The sequence below is a fragment of the Embiotoca jacksoni genome, unplaced genomic scaffold (assembly GCF_022577435.1).
Source record: "Embiotoca jacksoni isolate LCO1_2020_lvr unplaced genomic scaffold, fEmbJac1.0.p SCAF_14, whole genome shotgun sequence".
Classification (NCBI taxonomy): domain Eukaryota; kingdom Metazoa; phylum Chordata; class Actinopteri; family Embiotocidae; genus Embiotoca; species Embiotoca jacksoni.
This window is the reverse complement of record NW_027185274.1, coordinates 9,610,695-9,628,995: the sequence shown is the minus strand read 5'-3', so window position 1 is coordinate 9,628,995 and position 18,301 is coordinate 9,610,695. Positions and strand designations below refer to the sequence as shown.

The following is an 18,301-nucleotide window of genomic DNA, read 5'->3' as shown; positions in this document are numbered from 1 at the left end:
ATCACAGCTAAAGGGCTAAAGTGCAGTTAATAACAATCCACTTTATTGTTGCTCTGTAAGTAAATGTTCTGTCACACAGCATCAGTCCTGCATCTCATGAATTGGACCATTTCCCTTGTTTAAAAACAGACTTCTTGTGAATTTGCATGTTTTCTTTCACTGGTCATTAGTTTTGACTATTTGTTATATATATTACAAACACGTGCTTGCTCATTTTGCACAGCTGATGGCTGCCTACTGATGCCACTGTGTTGTGAAGTATGGGCCAGGATAAGTTAATATAATTACTCTCCACGTATTGTGGATACAAATTAGGTTAAAGTTCCCTTCCAAATATGAATTGAGATGAAATACTCTACTGCAATTGGTAATTTGTTTCTGATTTGGTAAAAACAAAACCACATACTTCTACTCTCTCTATCTAGTTAACAAATGCAGTATCTATGAATGCACATATATTGTGTATTTTAATTCTGACTGTCAAGATGTCTCCTACTTCACTGTAAAGTCCATTCTCAGTGTACTGTTTGAGCACGGGAGGCTTGAAGTTTCCACATCATACTTGTGTAAGTAAATTTGGACCCCTGTTGGCTTCCCAACAATTTGCGATGTCACAAATAATGCTGGTAGGGCTGTCTCCTAAAATCAGATTTGTAATGCACAAAGAGAAACTTTGCGCTTTTAGTAGATGATTGTAAAAATAAAAAACAGCCCTCTAGTTTTAAACTCTGCACATAGATCATTCAGCACAGCGAGGCTCGGACATAGAAGAGGAAGAAAAACCTATTGTTGAGTGAAGGGGGACTTAAACATTTCTTTCCTCCCTTATTATGTGACTAACTCAAACTGGAAACAATATATTTCTTAAATTTGATGAGTTTTATTTATATATCATATTTACATGAGGACAGCAATACATGAATTTTACTCTGAGTCCTTCCACCCAAAAGCTGAGGAGTTTGATTATTAAGTCATATTTTTTTTTTTATCTTAGTTTTTATTCCTTACATAAATCAAATTACTAGCCAAAAGTAACCAGCATGTGTTCAAGAAACAAGCTCGTACCATTGTATTAGTACTATTTTCACTCTCTATATTTGAAAGCAGATTTGATATCATTTGTAACAAATCAAAGCAGCCATACAGTTTCAATCATTTTAATATTTCGGTACTTTTATACTGAGGATTTATAAGACAAACCAGTCAAGCTGCAAAGTTATTCACAGTAAATTTTAAAACACGATCGATTTTATACAATTTAATATAAATGCACAGTAATGCAAAAAAACAAAAAAATGGTTTTGATTAGGCTGGTAGATTAATCACTGACTGCAGACATGACGGTTTTACATTTGATGTTCAAAAACATTTCATTTTCTTCAAATCATAATTTGAATTAACGATCCATTACAAACAGATAGACTTCGTTGTTTATGATTTATAACACAAATACTTCACTCAGGCGCTGGTCTACCATTTTATGGTAAATTTCTGATCCACACGAACGGACTTTGAAGTCGCATCTATAATCAGTTCCTATAGAAAGAAGAGAGGGGAAGACTTAATCCTTGTGTTTACATAACACCGGCTGTACATCTTTGTTAATCTGTGTGTGTGTGTGTGTACAAATATTAAGAAATGCAAAACCGAATATTTTTTATGCGTAGGCTTCAGCGCCACACCACTGTGCACAGCATGACACAGTACAGACAATAGCTGCATAAACAGATTGTTGGAACTTGCTCCATGTTTTGTTCCTTCAGAAGTCAGTCTCACTAAAAGTGACCAATGTACTCTCGTTCTTCCTGTTCTGTACTGTATATGTGATTTAAAGGACAATAATCCAATACCGTTCAAGTTATACACACAGCAGGGGCCCTCTGTAAAGTTAAACAAGCTGGCACTTACAAATGAGATGAGAAATTGTAAATGACAGTAAGAATGGACCTATATGTCTTCAGGATAGAAACATCTTGTCCTGTACCAGACAGATATAGCTCCCCTACCCCCACCCACCCACCCCCACTGTATTCAAATGACACAGTGCCAGCTGCTTACTGATTCTTTCAAGTTGTTACCCTATCAGACAATACTTAAGAAGATGAATGGATTGTCTCGCACTGAAACACCACTTATTACCATGCACATACTGTGTCACCCTCGTTCCCTTTGTGTCGTTCCTCTCTCCCCTTTTTTCCTTCCCTCGGCACATCTTTCATTCCTCCTGTTTATCTCTTTCTTCTCCCCATCAGCTTTCTGAGATGCATTCTCCCTCTCTCCACCGAAGTCTGTCTGTCCTTCCCTCCTTCCTAAAGACAGAGTGTCTTTCTGTCCTTTCATTATTCTCAACCTATCCTTGCATCCCCAACACACACACACACACACACACACACACACACACACACACACACACACACACACACACACACACACACACACACACACACACACACACGTACACACACACGTACACTCACACACTCAAAATCCCTCTGTCATTCTGACTTTCTTCATCTGCAATTCTTCCCGTCTCGTCTTGCTTGTCCCTGTCCATCTTCTCCAAGAACACTATAAATCTAAGGCTTCTGGGCTTTTGCACCCACAATTATTTATGGAGCAGTTGCAGCTATCATTTTCATTCTCCTGATAAGTGCACTGAGTACAGTACACAACCTTGACAGGAATATTTTTTTTTCATTGGCCAAATGAGGAGCAGGAACACAAGCTATCCTCTTGAACTTGGTCTCAATATTTATTTTTTCCTTCACCTACCTCAACCCTACATGCTTATATATCTCTTCATATGACCTCATCTCTTTTTCTTTTTTTTTTCTTACTGCCATATCTGCATTTGCATGTTGCTAATCTAATTACTACCGTGTCTTTAGTCTCTACAGCGACTGTCCTTGTGTAAAACCCTTGAGTCCCTTCTAGCTCTGGCTAAACCTTGTTTACAATGACATAGGACAACAGAGTAGGTTCATACACAACCACTGTGGGAAGTGGACCCCCCCCTCCCCCGAAACAGTGCCTTTTACATGTGCAGCACGGACACCATGCGGGCAGTGTGTCCCAGACGTGACTGTGGCACGGCAAGGCGCATTGGACATATGCGTAGGGCTTGGCTTTGCATACAATTCCTCATGACTCTCCGCCACATTTCTCTCTGCTCACCCTTTGGGAGCAGATGATGAAGACAGCAATACAGAATGACAGTCATTTCACATGAGCAGCTTTAAAATCACTGTCCTGAGTGAAGCCTTCAGCTGTGTGTTCATTACAGAACAACAATGTCAGGGGCAATGCAGCGTTGATTACAGCTATTAGACGACACGGTGCGGCGCAGCAGGGGGTGGGTGGTGAACCTGAGGTTTTTTTGTTTTAGTGACAGGTTTTGACTGGCAGGGAAATGCTCTATCAGCTTGAAAGCTCAGGTGTGTTTATGAAATGTGTGCAAGTAATGATAAAAAAAAAAAAATAAAGCCCAGTGAGCTATGATATTAATGCACAAAAGAACTACCAATTGAATGAAAATATTCTATGCATGTTAGGCAATGACTAGTATGTTTATTTTGAGGCTATTAGAGCAGAAATTTAGCTGAGTTCATGTGTGAGATGCAGTGGATTAGGTACTCGCATGTATATCTATTAGTTATCAGTTGATATTGTTCCATTACCATCAACGTCTCCCAATTTGTGCCTGAGTCTGTTTTTTTATGTTCTAGAGATCAGTGGAAAAGGTTTTGCAAAAAAAATAAAATAATAATAATTATATAGTAAAAGTAATTGTCATTTTAGCAATGTACTGCAAATTGGAAACTGGAAACTTTTTTAATTTTTTTTTTTATAGTTTTCTTGAAAATGTTTTAATTCGGTTGCTTTAAAGCTACAGCACGTGGGCATTTTTTTTATGATAAAATAAATAAAACATACAAAGAAATGAATAAATAGGATATATTGCTCATTATCAGTCTGCTTCGTTCCGCATCTGTGTACAAAAATAAACCTCATTTGCCAGAAACTGGCATTTCCTTCAAGTTAAGGACTTTTGCGGTCATAGACCATTTCCTATATTTGATGACGGAAGGCTGGCAGTGAAATGTGTTTTTCATGTAAAGCTTGTGCATAACGGTGAAGAGCATGAAGAGCACATACAAATGTAACAACTTAGACTGAGGACGGCCTTTTTTGAAGTTATAATTGATTTAACTTTTTTGTTTTTACCATATTAACTGTATTTTGTAATTTAATATAGATACACTGAATACTTGGACAACTACATAAATTAAAGCATGACTAAATGACTATGGTAACTGAATGATAAGCATCCCAAAACTCTTCTGACCTGAGAGGCAAGGTTGTGCTGCGGGGTCAGTGAATGCGTCGTTCCAGTGGCGTCTGTTAGGGTGACCTGTTTGATCTGAACGGTGCCTGCCCCCCAAACCTTCACCACACCCAGGTTCAGCTGATCAGCAGGGTCCAAACCATTGTGGACAACCTCACTGGTCAAGGTGTTCTGGAAGAGAAAGGTTTAGTGACCAACAGGGTTATTAGAAATATAATGAATACAATACGAAAGATCATGCATCTTTGTATCAATGAATATCTACTAAAATATTATTCATTAGTTTGTTAAAAAAAAAAAAAAAAATCTTAAGTGAGCGGGGCTACGGAGTTACACCCCCACCCCTCATTTACGTTAAGTTTTATGCTGTGCTTCAACTCTTTACTGAGTGAAATTCAACGTAACGTAATTTAACTTTCTCCATATGATTATCTTTATATCCACCATGCTATAATTTACAGTCCATGTCTTGCTTTCGGCAGATAATATTCTGCAGTGAGACTCTGATTGCCAGAATAGTTTCAAATGGATGCTTGTACCAAGCTGCACTTCTGTAAACGACATGTGCCCTTGTAGACTGTCATGTTGGACATCCCTCATAATCAATAACCACTGACAGTCTCTTTAAAAACTGACTGGGACTAAAATTTCCCCACTTAAAAAAAAAAAATGGCTTCAGTCTCACATGGAGCAAAAAAAGAACACACACAAACCAACACACACATCTGCGTTCAGATAGCCATCCAAAATGGCATGCGATCTGCTAATCTGCCAGGCAGCACTGGCCTCATTGCCCAACTTATCCTCATCCTCTCACATCTGCCTCTTAACACGTACAACCACACACACACACACACACACACAAACACAAATACACGATAACACACACACACACACACACACGCTCTCTTCCTCTCTCTCTCTCTCTCCCCCCTTTGGCTGTCAGACACTGCCTGTTTTATCGCTGTGTGAAATTGCTTTGGATTGAGCTTGATGGTAGGCAGAGGACAGCCACAGATGTTTGGCCACGGTAGCTGTACGTGTATACTGGAGATGTGTGCGTATATGTATGTTTGTGATTCAACGTGTGCTCATTTAATGTGTGACTGTGGGTCTTTGCTTGGCGAAAAGGCAAATGGGGCTGGGTTAGTCCCATTAGTCCCAGTGATTAGGGAGTTTCTGACGAGCCTCGCTCAAGCTGTGGCCGGGGTAAACACTTGCTGCTTTCTGAACTCAGCTGCAAGACATGTGCACATACAACGCAGGGTTCGTAGGACTTTCTTTTTGTGCATGCACAATGTCAGCAAAGGTGCAAACACAGGGACAAAGTCATATTTGTTAAACTTATGTGTTTAAAAAAAAAAAAAAAAAAAAAAAAAAAAAGTGGTATGGTCATGGCTCCGCATCAAAGCGCGCGTGTCCAGGTTGGTGGGGTGACAGCGCTGGTGTTGCATTGATCAGTTTGCATAGTACAATACAATTTTGGCCCCCCCCGTTAAAGTGCACCCTAATCTCTGCTGCTCAGACCATCTCTTTTTGCAAATGCAAGCACACGGAGTACGTGGCGTGAAATAACATGTTTGTGGCTTCATCTGGCAGGCTTTTTAAGCACTTTGTTTTTTTTGCTACATTGCGGCATTTCAATGTTTTCTTGAGCTAAACCAGCAAGAGAAAGAAGAAACGGCAACGCTTTTGCAACTCGTTGGTCACTCTTAAAAGACCTTAAGGTTGTTCTACGAGGAAGTTATGACTGAGAACTTTCTCTTGCTGAAATCGTTGTGTTGTACCTGCAATGAGTGAGTTCAAAACGAATGGAAGCCACAATGGAAACCAAAATAGTGTACCGTTTTTGTCTTTGCAGCTTTTTTTGTGGCGAGCTGAAATGCCTGCTAAGAAGGCATGAAAACAACGTTTTAAAATATAGCCAGAAAGACCTCAGTGCATCATCTCTGGATTGGATTGTTTGTTAGAATCATTCATTAATCTGACCATGGCAGTTTTAAAGGCAAATGATGGCTAGACCAAATAATGACTTGTTTTTTGTTTACTCCACTTTGAATTTTAACTTTGAACTTTAAATTGCTAAATAAACCGACGCTATTTACTGCATTATTTTTGAAAGTGCTCATTACTTTTATTGTCTAAAACTTTTGTACAGTACATAACGACTTGTTTTTTTTTCCCACTTTGGAATCAGTGTTGGTGCTTTAGCTACAAAATTGCTCTTTGTGCTTGTTGTTTTGATAAGATCTTGTCTGAGCAGGCAGAAATATAAGTGCAATGTTGTGTCAAAACAAGTGCCAGAAACAGGCTGTGATCTGCATTAACACAACCACAGTTGCTCCACTCCAGTCACCTCTGTGCAAGGACTTTAGTTTTAAACCACAGAAATACTTAACAGCTGCGTGTACAACACAAGCCTTACGCCTGATTTAAGTTAAGGCTGCCGGCTTGGTGATGACACTAAACCAAAGTCTGTAGACTACGTAACCTTCTACAAATTGACTCAGCCATCCTTACATTGCCTATCGTGTTATTCGACCTCCTTCAAAATGTATAATCATTTTATATTATTGTCACGGTGATATGCACTACTAAATTGTACGTAGATCAAAAGCAATGACGAGAGTAAGAGAATAAAATTGGAGGACACTCCTAAAAAAGCGTTCATAAATCCTCTCTACTACTGTATAAAGTTGTATTATAGACTGAAATGGGGATTGCTAAAGATTTTATACATTGTGGTTAAAATGTAATGAAAGGTAATCTGCTTTTTGATGATTATAATTGTGCTAATATCATGGTTCATCGTCATTATTTTGATACAGGTGTCAAGAGTTTTTTTTTTTTTTAAAGTGAAAATTTTGTCACAGCCAAAAGTGTTAAAAGCTAAATTCAAATCCCCGCTCCAGAAATAGACATTGATTCTTTGCTAATGGTTTCCAACAGTTAGCCTTTGACATGTTCCTGCCACAGCCCTGCTGAATGGTAAAACAGGGGGCTTAGTTGTCAGTCTCGCTGCATTAATATTAATAATGGTAATAAAGAAAAACAAAAAAAAGAGACTAGACATATAGTTGGCCCTTGAACTCACCGATTCTGCTGCATAGGAGGTCAGAAGATATTGCTTTTTCTCCACCGTGTCTGAGGAGAGAAAATTGAGTGTGAATTACACAGAGCAGATACATGTAGATGTGTGTGTGAGGGGGGGGGGCGGTAAATGATCACTTAATGAGGTGTATCAATGACTTTAGTCCTGTAACACAGTGCTGACTCATCAAAAAACCCATTCACAAATGGACTCGTGGTTGATTTAATGAGCAAATAGAAGAATTAGGCTAGTAAAAAAAAAAAAAAAAAAAGCAAACAACTAGCTAACTGTGTGAAAATGCCGGAAAATGAGTTGGCTGCATGAATGAGTGAACATAGAACTGGTTGAATGAATGAGGAAATAACTGATAAATGAGTAGCAGGCGTACGAGTCAGCCTGACTGACAGCAGAGTGAATAGCAAGCCCTCTGAAGTGAAACTAAAACATGCAGAATAAAAAAAAAAAAATACAAAAAAAAAAAAGAATCAGATAATACAGGTAAGCAGGTGCTGCACCGAGAGGCAAAGCAAACAAGAAAGACGTCGAAAAAGCTACACGGCAGACAGACAGGGAGACGCAGAAGAGAGGAGCGAGGGACCAGATAAAAGAGGAGTGATGGAGAGCGTGTCTCCAGGCAGCGACACGAGGAATTACTGTAATAGTTTCTGTCACTCCCCTTCTCTGCATTCCTCAGTCGCTCTCCATCTCGCTCTCTCTCCTTTGTCCCGACACAAACACGCCTTTCATAGAGGAGTGCATCTTCTCACAGAGGCACTTCAGAGACTGAATCTGTTGGTGTGTGTGTGTGTGTGTGTGTGTGTGTGTGTGTGTGTGTGTGTGTGTGTGTCTAAGAACAAGTGAGAAAGTGGAGAAAGACTACGTTGTAGTTGACTGTATGTCTCAAAAAAAGCAAAACAAAAAGCACAAAGAAATCCATATGCCGTGAAAGTAACTCCACGTCCTTTTCTCATACTGCACGAGGTTAAGACACGCAGAGGGGAAGGCATCCGTGCGGATCTCAATGTTGCGGTTTTCACATTCGTCAACTTTTTTTCCAGGTAAATAAATGCAAATTCTGACAGATGTCGCTTAAACACACAAAGTCAGGAATTTTCAGCATTAATAAACGCAACCGTAGACGTTTTTTTTTGTTTTTTTTGTTTGTTTTTGTGTTTGAACACCGACTTGGTCACCGTCATCCATCAACATTTGTCAGCTGGCGGTAACAGTCCGGTTCTTTCTTATGAGCCTCTGGCTTTTCTAATAGTGCACCGATCAGAACAGCTGAAGTAAAGCTAATCTGGGATCATATTGTCAAATCAACATTTCCCCCTATTCTCAGCTTTTAGAAGTGTTCTGGGAAATTACTTTTTTTTTTTTTTTTTTAGTTCACTCTGCAAGTATTTGCAATGAATAAGACCAAACGTTCACAGCCTCAGTGGTTCTGTGAGGCTTTTCATATGCTCAGTTGTGCCTTGTGCTAAATGCTAGTATTAGCATATTAACAGGCTCTTAATGACAACGCTGATATGTTGATGTTTAGCGTAATGTTTACCATGTTTACCACCCTACTTTAGCTGGCATGAGCTAATTAACACCGCATACAGATGAGGCTAATGGAAATGTTTGTCATCTTTCTTGTCGTCGTATTTCATTGCAGACTAAAAGTACTGGGCGAATTTCGAATTTGAACTACTGCAAATGATTGTTGGTGACGCATGGATGTTTGTACTTTCCACCCAAAAGTCGTTAAGAAATTCAGAACCACGAGTGAAAGGGCAGATGTTAACCTCGTGGCAGCGCTGTAGGAGAAGCAGGGTCACCAGAGTCGTCTGGGGATCATGAATGTTTGCATACATTTCACAGCAATCCATCTGTGGAGAGATTCCAGTTTGACCAACGACGTCGACGGTTACGTTGTCGTGCGCAGGCCTGTGCTGCTGACGTGTTAGTCATTACGCAACGCTTTTGTGCCTGACAATCTGTCTGTCCATTCATTTAGCCATCTCTACTGCCTGATATTTTAACTTTTGAAAACATAATCTTGTCCATCTGAGTTCAATGGCCTGTGTTAACTCTTCCGGGAATTATGACTATAATGGATAATCACTTCATAGTACCTATAAGTAATGTGAAATGTGCTATTCTGTGTGTGTGTGCGTGTGTGTGTGCGTGTGTGTGTGCGTGTGTGTGTGTGTGTGTGTGTGTGTGCGTGTGCGCGTGTGTGTTGTGTGTGGCCGGCCGAGAGTGACCTTTCACTTACTTATTCCTTCTCCGTCGTCCCAGAAGAACGATCCTCGAGCAGCTCCTCTGTCACTCAGGGCAACAATCAGTCCTAAAGGATTCTTTCGACTGAAACAGAAGGGACAGAGGTGGACATAACAGATTGCTGAAGGACAGTGTCTATTTATACCTGCTGCTGAGAACAAATACATTAACATTCCTGCTGGGGGGATCCACCTGATCTCACTGCTTGCTGGGACAGTCATCTCTGCCTGATTGTCTCTCTTTCTCATTCTCACAGCCACTTTCACGCGTAGCTCTAACACACAATGACAATCATACAGATGACATTTACTTTGATTAGTTGTGTTTTGAAATGACAACCTGACTGCAATGTGAAACCGTAACGGTCATAATAGTTGAAGTGTTCCAATGACTCCCTTTGCAGAAAACAAGTTCTTTGAAACAATAAAACAGCAGCAGCATGTACTCCTTCACCTCGGCAGCGGCCTGTCGCACTGCACAGTCACCGAGACACGCGCGTGCACACAACCACACACACACACACACACACACACACACACACACACACACACACACACATAACCACAACCACACACAACCACACACACAACCACACTTCACAGTGCACACAGGATCCTGGCCAGTAGCTGTGTCCTGTTAAATGTCAATCCTGGGTTTTATGCACTTACCTGTAAAAGGTATTGTTCTCTGGTCTCTGACAGGGTACAATATACCCTCCTCTGATATGAAGGTTGATTTTGTCCAGGGGTGTTGGCATTGGAACCGTTTGGCCACGGACTCCAACATCTTCGGCCTGACGAAAGCAGCAAAAATTGTCTGCTATTAAAGAACTAGAAATACTACAGGAAATTAACTTTAATTCACTTCTTTCAGAGAGCCCTTTGTAGGAAATGTGTGTGCTGATAAATCACAAAGCACAAAGTGAAATATGTGACACCTATAAAGGCTACATCTGAAACATTTTAGTAATTTATTACACCGCAAAGGACTGATTTGCATTTTTCTTTCCTTCGGTATTTTCTGCTTCGTCCTTGGTCCTGTCTCTAACAGCTTGTACACCCTTGTATGTTGATGGGACAAGTTAAATGTAGGTAACCACTCCTCTCCACCCTCCCATTGCCCCCATTTCAACTGTTGTCTCACATTTTTTACATTCTGTTTTGGTTTAAGATGCTGTCTAACAGATGGGGAGTCCCATAGCTAGAAGGAGACACAGCAAGTTTGTTTTTGTCATTAAGGCGCTTTCAAAAAATGTCAAGCTGCAACTTCATAATGATGTTGTCAAAAACAGATTTGTCTTGTTAATATTTAGCTTCTTGTATTTGTGGTTTTAGTTCGTTTTGTTGTTTTTGTAAAATTATTTTTGAGCCACATCATAGATGTACTACTTTTTGTCTTTAGCACAATATGTGATGCACAAATGTAAAAAGAGTACAGCCACACTGTGCGTGCACTAATCAGCCACTCAGATGCGGTTATCTCTTTCAGTAATAGATGCTGTCATTAATCTTCAGTGGTACATGCTGTATAGTTTTTTTTATGGACAGGGACTCACCGTGTGGTAGTCATACCAGCGTGTATTCGGGACATAGGCATCCACGGTCCTGGCTCCCTGTCAGTCAGAAAATCAGTGAACAAGAATGAGAGCAACTAAAAGGTAAAGAAATACAGGCAGAGCACCTTGACCAAACCTTTCTTCAGATGGCTGAATATTTATATGTGATATCTTTATAACTGATTAATAATGAGGAAGAGAAAAAAAAGTTGTGTGTTTATACAGTATGTATGCTCATACCTGGTCAAGGGCAGGGCTGATTAGGAGGGCAGGCCCCCATAGGAATTGTTTGTAGATATCCCATGTCATTTTGTCCTCCACAAACCTGTGACACACCGTCACAAAACCTTTTAGGCCTGACTGTCAAACAAAGTTATGAACACTCCCTCACGCATCCTCAGCCCAGACGACTGTTCAAGTACTCATTCAGTATTCAATGGTTAGAAGACGAAAGGCTGCCAGACTCACCCTGCCAGCTCCTTAAATACCATCTGTGACTTTATCTGAGTCCCCAGTATGAATAAATATGTAATTTTCCCATACCATTTTGCGCATTCACATCTGGGAGCTGCCAAGTGCAAATCAGAGTCCTCAACTATTGGCCTCTACACAGTCTTGCTAGTATAGAAGTGCCTTGCCCAGGGACTTTTTAATGACAGTTGTTGTGGCAGGGAACACACTTCTAATTATTCTACCCCGTCACTACCCCGTCGTATTGAGCAAATTTCTCCAATTAGATTACCTCACTGTAAAATGTACAGATATGTAAATAAACGTGACTTTTATTTCCTTCACTTAACATCTGTAGCTAATAGGGGACGTCTTGGTGGTAACATGGTCCAACTAGTTGAAAATTAGGTGGCCATTAAAACTGAGTGGGGCTGAAAACGTGTTGAAGCACTAAAATAAAAGCTCCTCCTAAATTGGTTTTCAGACCAGCAACTACCACAAATGATATTCTGCACGCTGATGAAAAGCAATGTAGTATGACATCAGTTTATCTCGGCAGTGATCTGGATAAAAGAGCCTCGCTAGTAATAACCACACTATTTGATTATGTGATATGTAATGTTAGGGCCATGATATTCGCAGAAATGATAATCACGGTGTGTTGTGTGTCTGTCCTTACTCATGCAAGAGTGGTCTGACAACTGTGTTTCCTTTAGTATGTGCCTCAAACATCAGCGTGTACAGGTAGGGCAGGAGGGTGTAACGGATGTTCAGGACGTCCCGGGATGCTTCAGCGAAGGTGTCATTCCAAGCAACAGGATCTTGTCTCTTAACAGAAAAATAATTGAAAAATAGGAATTACAGACAGGTAAATAAAGAGGAATAGCAATTGTTTTTTTTATGAACTGGTACAATTGTTGTTAACTCTAGATGTCAGTATTTGTCAGAATAGACTGATATTTTACACGTTTGTTGATTACAACCCACCGCAACTTCTGTGTGCATTTGTGAACGCTTGAGGCTTTCCAAATGAGAAATGTATAGAAGCAGGGTCAAAGCAGTTGACTTAACAATGAGATTTAATCAGTCCAAACTTGTCTTGGGACTGTTATATTGTGACCTAGCTCTCAGAATGAATGAATGTTCAGATTTATGAATGGTGCAAAAACGATTTCCTAATCAGTGGCCTCAGGTACCTCGACAGCCAAATGCACTTTAGGACTGCATGATATCTTGCTCAAAGACTGCACATAAAGCTGCATGTCTCTGGCAAAGGTAACATTTTCACCATTGATGATAAATGCAGATGACAGAACTAAACAAACAGCATTGCTTTTGCAGTGTGGTGTGCAAGTAGCCAAACATAACATTGTTTGGCTACTTGCATGCTGTTTTTTTTTTTTTTTAAACACTATTAACACTACGTTTCAATTTAACGCCACACAAGAAAATGCTGTCAAGACAAGGACGAACCAATGTGCTCAACAAAAGCAACACTATCTGGAGTTGCTACATTGTAAGCTTCCCCAAATCCAATAAAGAGCATGATAGCATTACTTACTAGGAACAGCTTTCACACTGTAAAAAGACTACACAGCGGACGTGCTCGTCGTAGAGTGTATCCCCACTTGCTAATATAGTTACAGAAAATGATCAAGATTTTTACTTGGGTTATGGCAGATTCCTTTCCATGCACTTAAGATCTGGTGACCACCATCAAAACTCTTTAACTTTTAATAGAGCCCCCATGCACAATGCCTTTACATGTTAGGAATGTGCACACTTCATGGTGAAAACCGTACATCCAAATTCTCTGGGAAAAAAAGTCAACATACAACATCCACTGACCGAAATTAGTTATGTACCTAGAGACAAGAGCTCAGTATTTTAATTAATAGATTCACTTTTTCAGTCGATACAGTGGAGGCAGTGGTGTGTCAATGGTGTTGATTTTGCTGTGAAATAAATGGACTGAAATAGACTGACAGTTACACTAGCTGTAGTTTGTAGCATACCAGAAATACAAAACTGGCCTGTATGGATTTGTACTGATAAATGATGCGCAAACTATTCCGCCGCACTACTGACATTTATCTAATTTTATTTGGCAACAAGACTAACATCTCCTGAAAAGACAAAGACAGAAATAGAGGACATGAAAAACATTGTCATTTTTGTAGGTATGGGCCAATCTAAAAGTGTTTGCTCATTATCAGGAGCTGTTTTGAGGACAATAATCAGTCTGGTCAAGTACGCACATGCACACAAACAACCATGAAGATTTTCTGCTGAAGCGAGTCATCAACACTGCGTGCGTGCGCACTGCTGGCAGTGTGTGGGATTTTTAGTTTAAGAAATATAAGAATTATATGATTTAATCAGGAAAAAAAATCACCAGAGAGCAATAAAATGACAGACATTTATGGCAGTTCAGCTTGGTCATATTTTGGAAATAATTATAAGCTCCACAGTGGTTACTAAGTACAGGTCTAACAGCACATGAAGGGATACAGAACATTCCCATTATCATATGACCCAAGGAGTTTACCAGATTATCATTTAATTTTCTGAGGAAATTTACAAGATGGTAATTATCAGGAAACCCAGGAGTTGTCCTTGTCTCCCCTTTCAGTAACCCTCCTTTTGCAACCTCGTGCCATGTCAGATGTGGTCACTGGGAAGTAATTATCATACTAACCTCTGAGCGTGTGTGTGTGTGTGTGTGCGCGTGTGTGTGTGTGTGTGTGTGTGTGTGTAAACACAAAAAAGAGACAGAATTGATCTGTGGCGGGCTGTGAATGAATCTGAACAGATGAGTATGAGCAAATGTTGCTTTCACAGTTAGAGAGAGGACAGGTTTAGCTAAAAGAAGGCAGAGACAGTGAAGCTCTTCCACTCAATCTGAAGTCCAGACAAAGAATGAAGTTAACGGGCGTCTTTGAGCAGTTTTGTTGTGTAAAGCTCAAGCTGCGTTTGGGTATTTTCCAATACATATTTTCTCAAATTTGATTGTCTGTGTCCATGTAGGTCCGTCGTTTGAAAGAACATAGCAGTGCAAACTGGGAAGTTGGAAGAGAGACAACGCAGGGGTGAAATAGCCTATTAAGCAAGTAGGCGCCAATGAATTGAGAAGGACAATGCTTTATGGGGACATTTGGATTAATATGCCAGTGGGTACATGCAGTATGGAGATTGCCGTGCTACTTTAAAACACTGGACATGGTTGTTGTTGTTCCTCTAATTAGGTCACAACAAATTCAAGAAATACCAAAACTGTATGCTGTATATGTTTGTAGAGAGCTGGTCCTCAAAGATTTAGAAACTTTGTTGGCAATAAACGTACTAATGAACAATTTGAAGCAAACGGGTACAAAAAAAAACAGTCCAACAAATGGCAGACTTTTACATTTAGACATTTAGCAGTTTTTTTTTTTTGTTTTGTTTTAATCTATAGCATTCAACTAACTTTACCTAGTTTTGTTAACAGCTGTGTAAAGAGTCGGAGAACTGATATTGAATCGTCTTATATTTTGGATTATCTAAATTTCTTAATTGATTGTCATACAGTATAGCTCAAAGGTGTTTGAAGTGTCAATATTCTACCCTCCTATGTGTTTGTTTTGTTTATTTTTGATGTAGTTTGTCTTGGAAAAATGACATCAGTGAGAGTGAGAGAGTGTTCTGCGGAGGGCAAAGCGTTCAGAGACGACCCTCTTCGGCTTTCCCCGGCGATTTGACATTGTCACTGTTTTTTAGTGATATCATCCTACCACAGAGACTGACTGAAACCCTAAAGCCTTGTCTTGTACTTATAAGATGTGGCAGTAAGCCAATTTATGACTTTCAATTACGTTTTTATTTTTGTTTCTTCTTCGCTTCCCAGTGTGTTTGACACCGCCGGGCTGCAGTTGAAAGGATAAAACAGATACTGTTATACATGTCATGAAAATGGGCAACATGTAAGAATACATTGAACAAATAGAATACACGCATGTAATTGTAGTCAGATCTTCCCATGCGCTAGTAAAGGTAAGGTATTATATGCCTTTCAAATTAGGTTTCGCTTTCACAAAGTCGGCAATTTCTTTGCCAGCACATCCTTAAATCTATTTTGGTGAGCTCTTAAATCAGTGACACTGTATACATAGGATGTGGACATCGGTAAATTAAGGGTATAGTGTACAGACCACTTAAAATATGCACTCTATAGTTAATCAGTACTAGTCCAGCATACAGACATTTATGTTTTGTTCTTGATGTCTCTGTTATGTAACAGGTCGTATTATCAGCAGGATAATCTCCAAAAAAAACTTGGTTGAGACTTTTTTTTAATAGTCAGTCAACTCTTTTATGACTCGACAGTTTTACCGCTGTCTGTTGGGGCCTCAAGGTAGACTTTTCATCTGTGCAAAACCAGAGGAGGATTGATGAAGAGATGTGAGAAGAATGAGAAGCAGACAGAAAATCCATCTTATGAAGTCCCCTAATGTACAGCCACATTTATAGTGGCGAAGGGCCTTGTGACACACACATGAGTTGCAGCCAGATAGGCCTGTGTTTGCGCACATACTGGAAAAAAAATGAGTTTATCTGACTGTCAGCCCTTCTCCCATCTACTTCTCATCATTTATCTGTCTGGAATCTGCTCTCTCGCCCCATCTAATAAACCTTTGAGTCCCTGTTTTGCATTGTAGACATCACATCAGAAAAAAATAAAATATATTTAGAGGCACAATAATATGTCCCTTTGGATGAATAGCAATATACACGACTACAATATGACTGCCGAAACGAGGCGTGGCGGAGAATATATCTTTTTTTAATTAGTGTGGTTCTGATGTGTCCGTAGACAGTGCAGTACATTGCTGGTGCAGTGAAATTATCTCGAGGTCAACATTGGAAGTTGTTTGAGGGCAAAGAGACACTAGGCGTGACCGAGCTCCGGGAATGACTCTGCAAAATCTCTCCTCTCTCGTTCTCTCTCTCTCGCTCCACTTTCTCTGACCTTGTGTACCCTCCCGTCTGGTTTGTGATGTTAATACTTTGTTGTCAAATGCCTTGTTAATCAGACTGGAGGTTACAGTCACTAACTGTCTGACGAATAGCGATTTTATTTGGCCGACTGGAGAAAAATACATCGTTTTTACAGTAAAGACGACATAAGGACGTCGCTGACCTTGGTTTTAGTTTCCCTCGTTTCTTCCCGCTGGTTCAGACATTTTGCTCTCCTCTCGCAGAGCACCCTCCTGTCACACATTCCTCTTTTTTGACTTGACTGCGTGTGTTTCAAAATCGGTAAATTGTTTTTTCACCCCTGTCCTGCCTCTCACATCGTTATTACTACCACATGTCACCACCACTTCAAAACTTGCTAAATTGCCATCTTGTTTTATTCCCCAGCAGTTTCACCCCCTATATTTTTCCCTCTCTCCGTCTCATAGCCCGTGAACTTCTCCTCCCCTCCCTATTCCTTTCTTTGTATTTTCTTGTTGGTATTTTTACTCTTAGTCGGTCTGCTCTTTTTCTTCTGTTGAGTATTAACACCAGTACTTTTCTCTCATTAATTCACTCTCTATCCTTCTCACTTTTTGTCTCCCTTTCTTTATCTCTTCCTCTCAAACTGTCATTTTGTGCCGCCCTCTCCTGCCGTGTATGCGTGTGCTTTTTCCCTGTCAGTTTTACCCATGTTTAAACACCCATTTGCAAGCCATTATTAAATGATTGGAATCATGGGGTGAATGTGTGTGTGTGTGTGTGTGTGTGTGTGTGGAGTGGAGGTTAGGTGGTGTGCAGTGGTGCCCAGATCACCTTGAGAATTCAATTATATCCCCTCTCCATGTCGTTAAAAAGCACACACACATGCGCACGCACACACACACACACACACACACACACAACTGTGTCCTGTCTAGTATTGCAGACTCCAGTGCAGAGAAATTTCGCCTGGTGGGATCGATGTCCGGACGGGCGTTATTGGATTTCTCAGATGTGTTTCAACGCTCTTAAAGGTCGCTGCTAGAATGAATGCCACCGATACTACACACCAAACAGGTCTATCTTTTTGTTTGTGTGTGTGTGTGTGTATGTCAGACGCAGCTTAAAACAGAAATGGCGAAGGAAATGGAAAGGAACTGATTTTGCATTTATGCCAAAAATAGTTTGTAGATGTTGGTAAATGTTTAAACTATGTTCGTAAAAGTTGACACAATATTTTCAGAGTACAAGAGCATGCTAGCTAAAGCAGATTTGAGTGGTGTCATTTAAGGCCAGTGGAGTCAGCGGTTAGTAGCAAGTACTGTAGTTGTTGTCTAAATAAGCAGAGCTCACAGGATTAGAGTGGGCTGTAAGAGATTCCCTTCCAGGAATACGCAGTATCACAGTTTTAATGGAATTGACAGGTTTATACAGGAGTTTATATCCAACAATGTGAATATTTAATAAAGACATGTTCATTTACAATTCTCCTTTTTATATTCTTAGAACATAGTTTGTGGTTTGAGGAACTAAGTAGAATTGTTCTTGGACTTCTGAGTAACCTTATTTTACCACATGACAACACCACTACAGCTATGACAGTAGGAGAATGACGAAT

At 40.0% G+C, this 18,301-nt stretch overlaps 1 protein-coding gene across 2 annotated transcripts in view; it reads right to left on the bottom strand.

The window, feature by feature from the left end:
* Window positions 1–1,143: 1,143 nt before the first annotated feature.
* The window catches only part of si (sucrase-isomaltase), a 67,671-nt gene continuing 50,513 nt past the window's right edge, over window positions 1,144–18,301 (bottom strand). For both annotated transcript variants that reach the window (XM_069147884.1, XM_069147883.1), the window contains exons 41-48: window positions 12,389–12,537; window positions 11,500–11,584; window positions 11,260–11,316; window positions 10,373–10,497; window positions 9,700–9,788; window positions 7,440–7,489; window positions 4,346–4,516; window positions 1,144–1,536 (exon numbers count right to left, since the gene is read on the bottom strand). In XM_069147884.1, coding sequence (XP_069003985.1) covers window positions 1,471–1,536; window positions 4,346–4,516; window positions 7,440–7,489; window positions 9,700–9,788; window positions 10,373–10,497; window positions 11,260–11,316; window positions 11,500–11,584; window positions 12,389–12,537 — 792 coding nt within the window. In that variant the 3' untranslated portion in view covers window positions 1,144–1,470. The remainder of the gene's footprint in view (window positions 1,537–4,345; window positions 4,517–7,439; window positions 7,490–9,699; window positions 9,789–10,372; window positions 10,498–11,259; window positions 11,317–11,499; window positions 11,585–12,388; window positions 12,538–18,301) is intronic.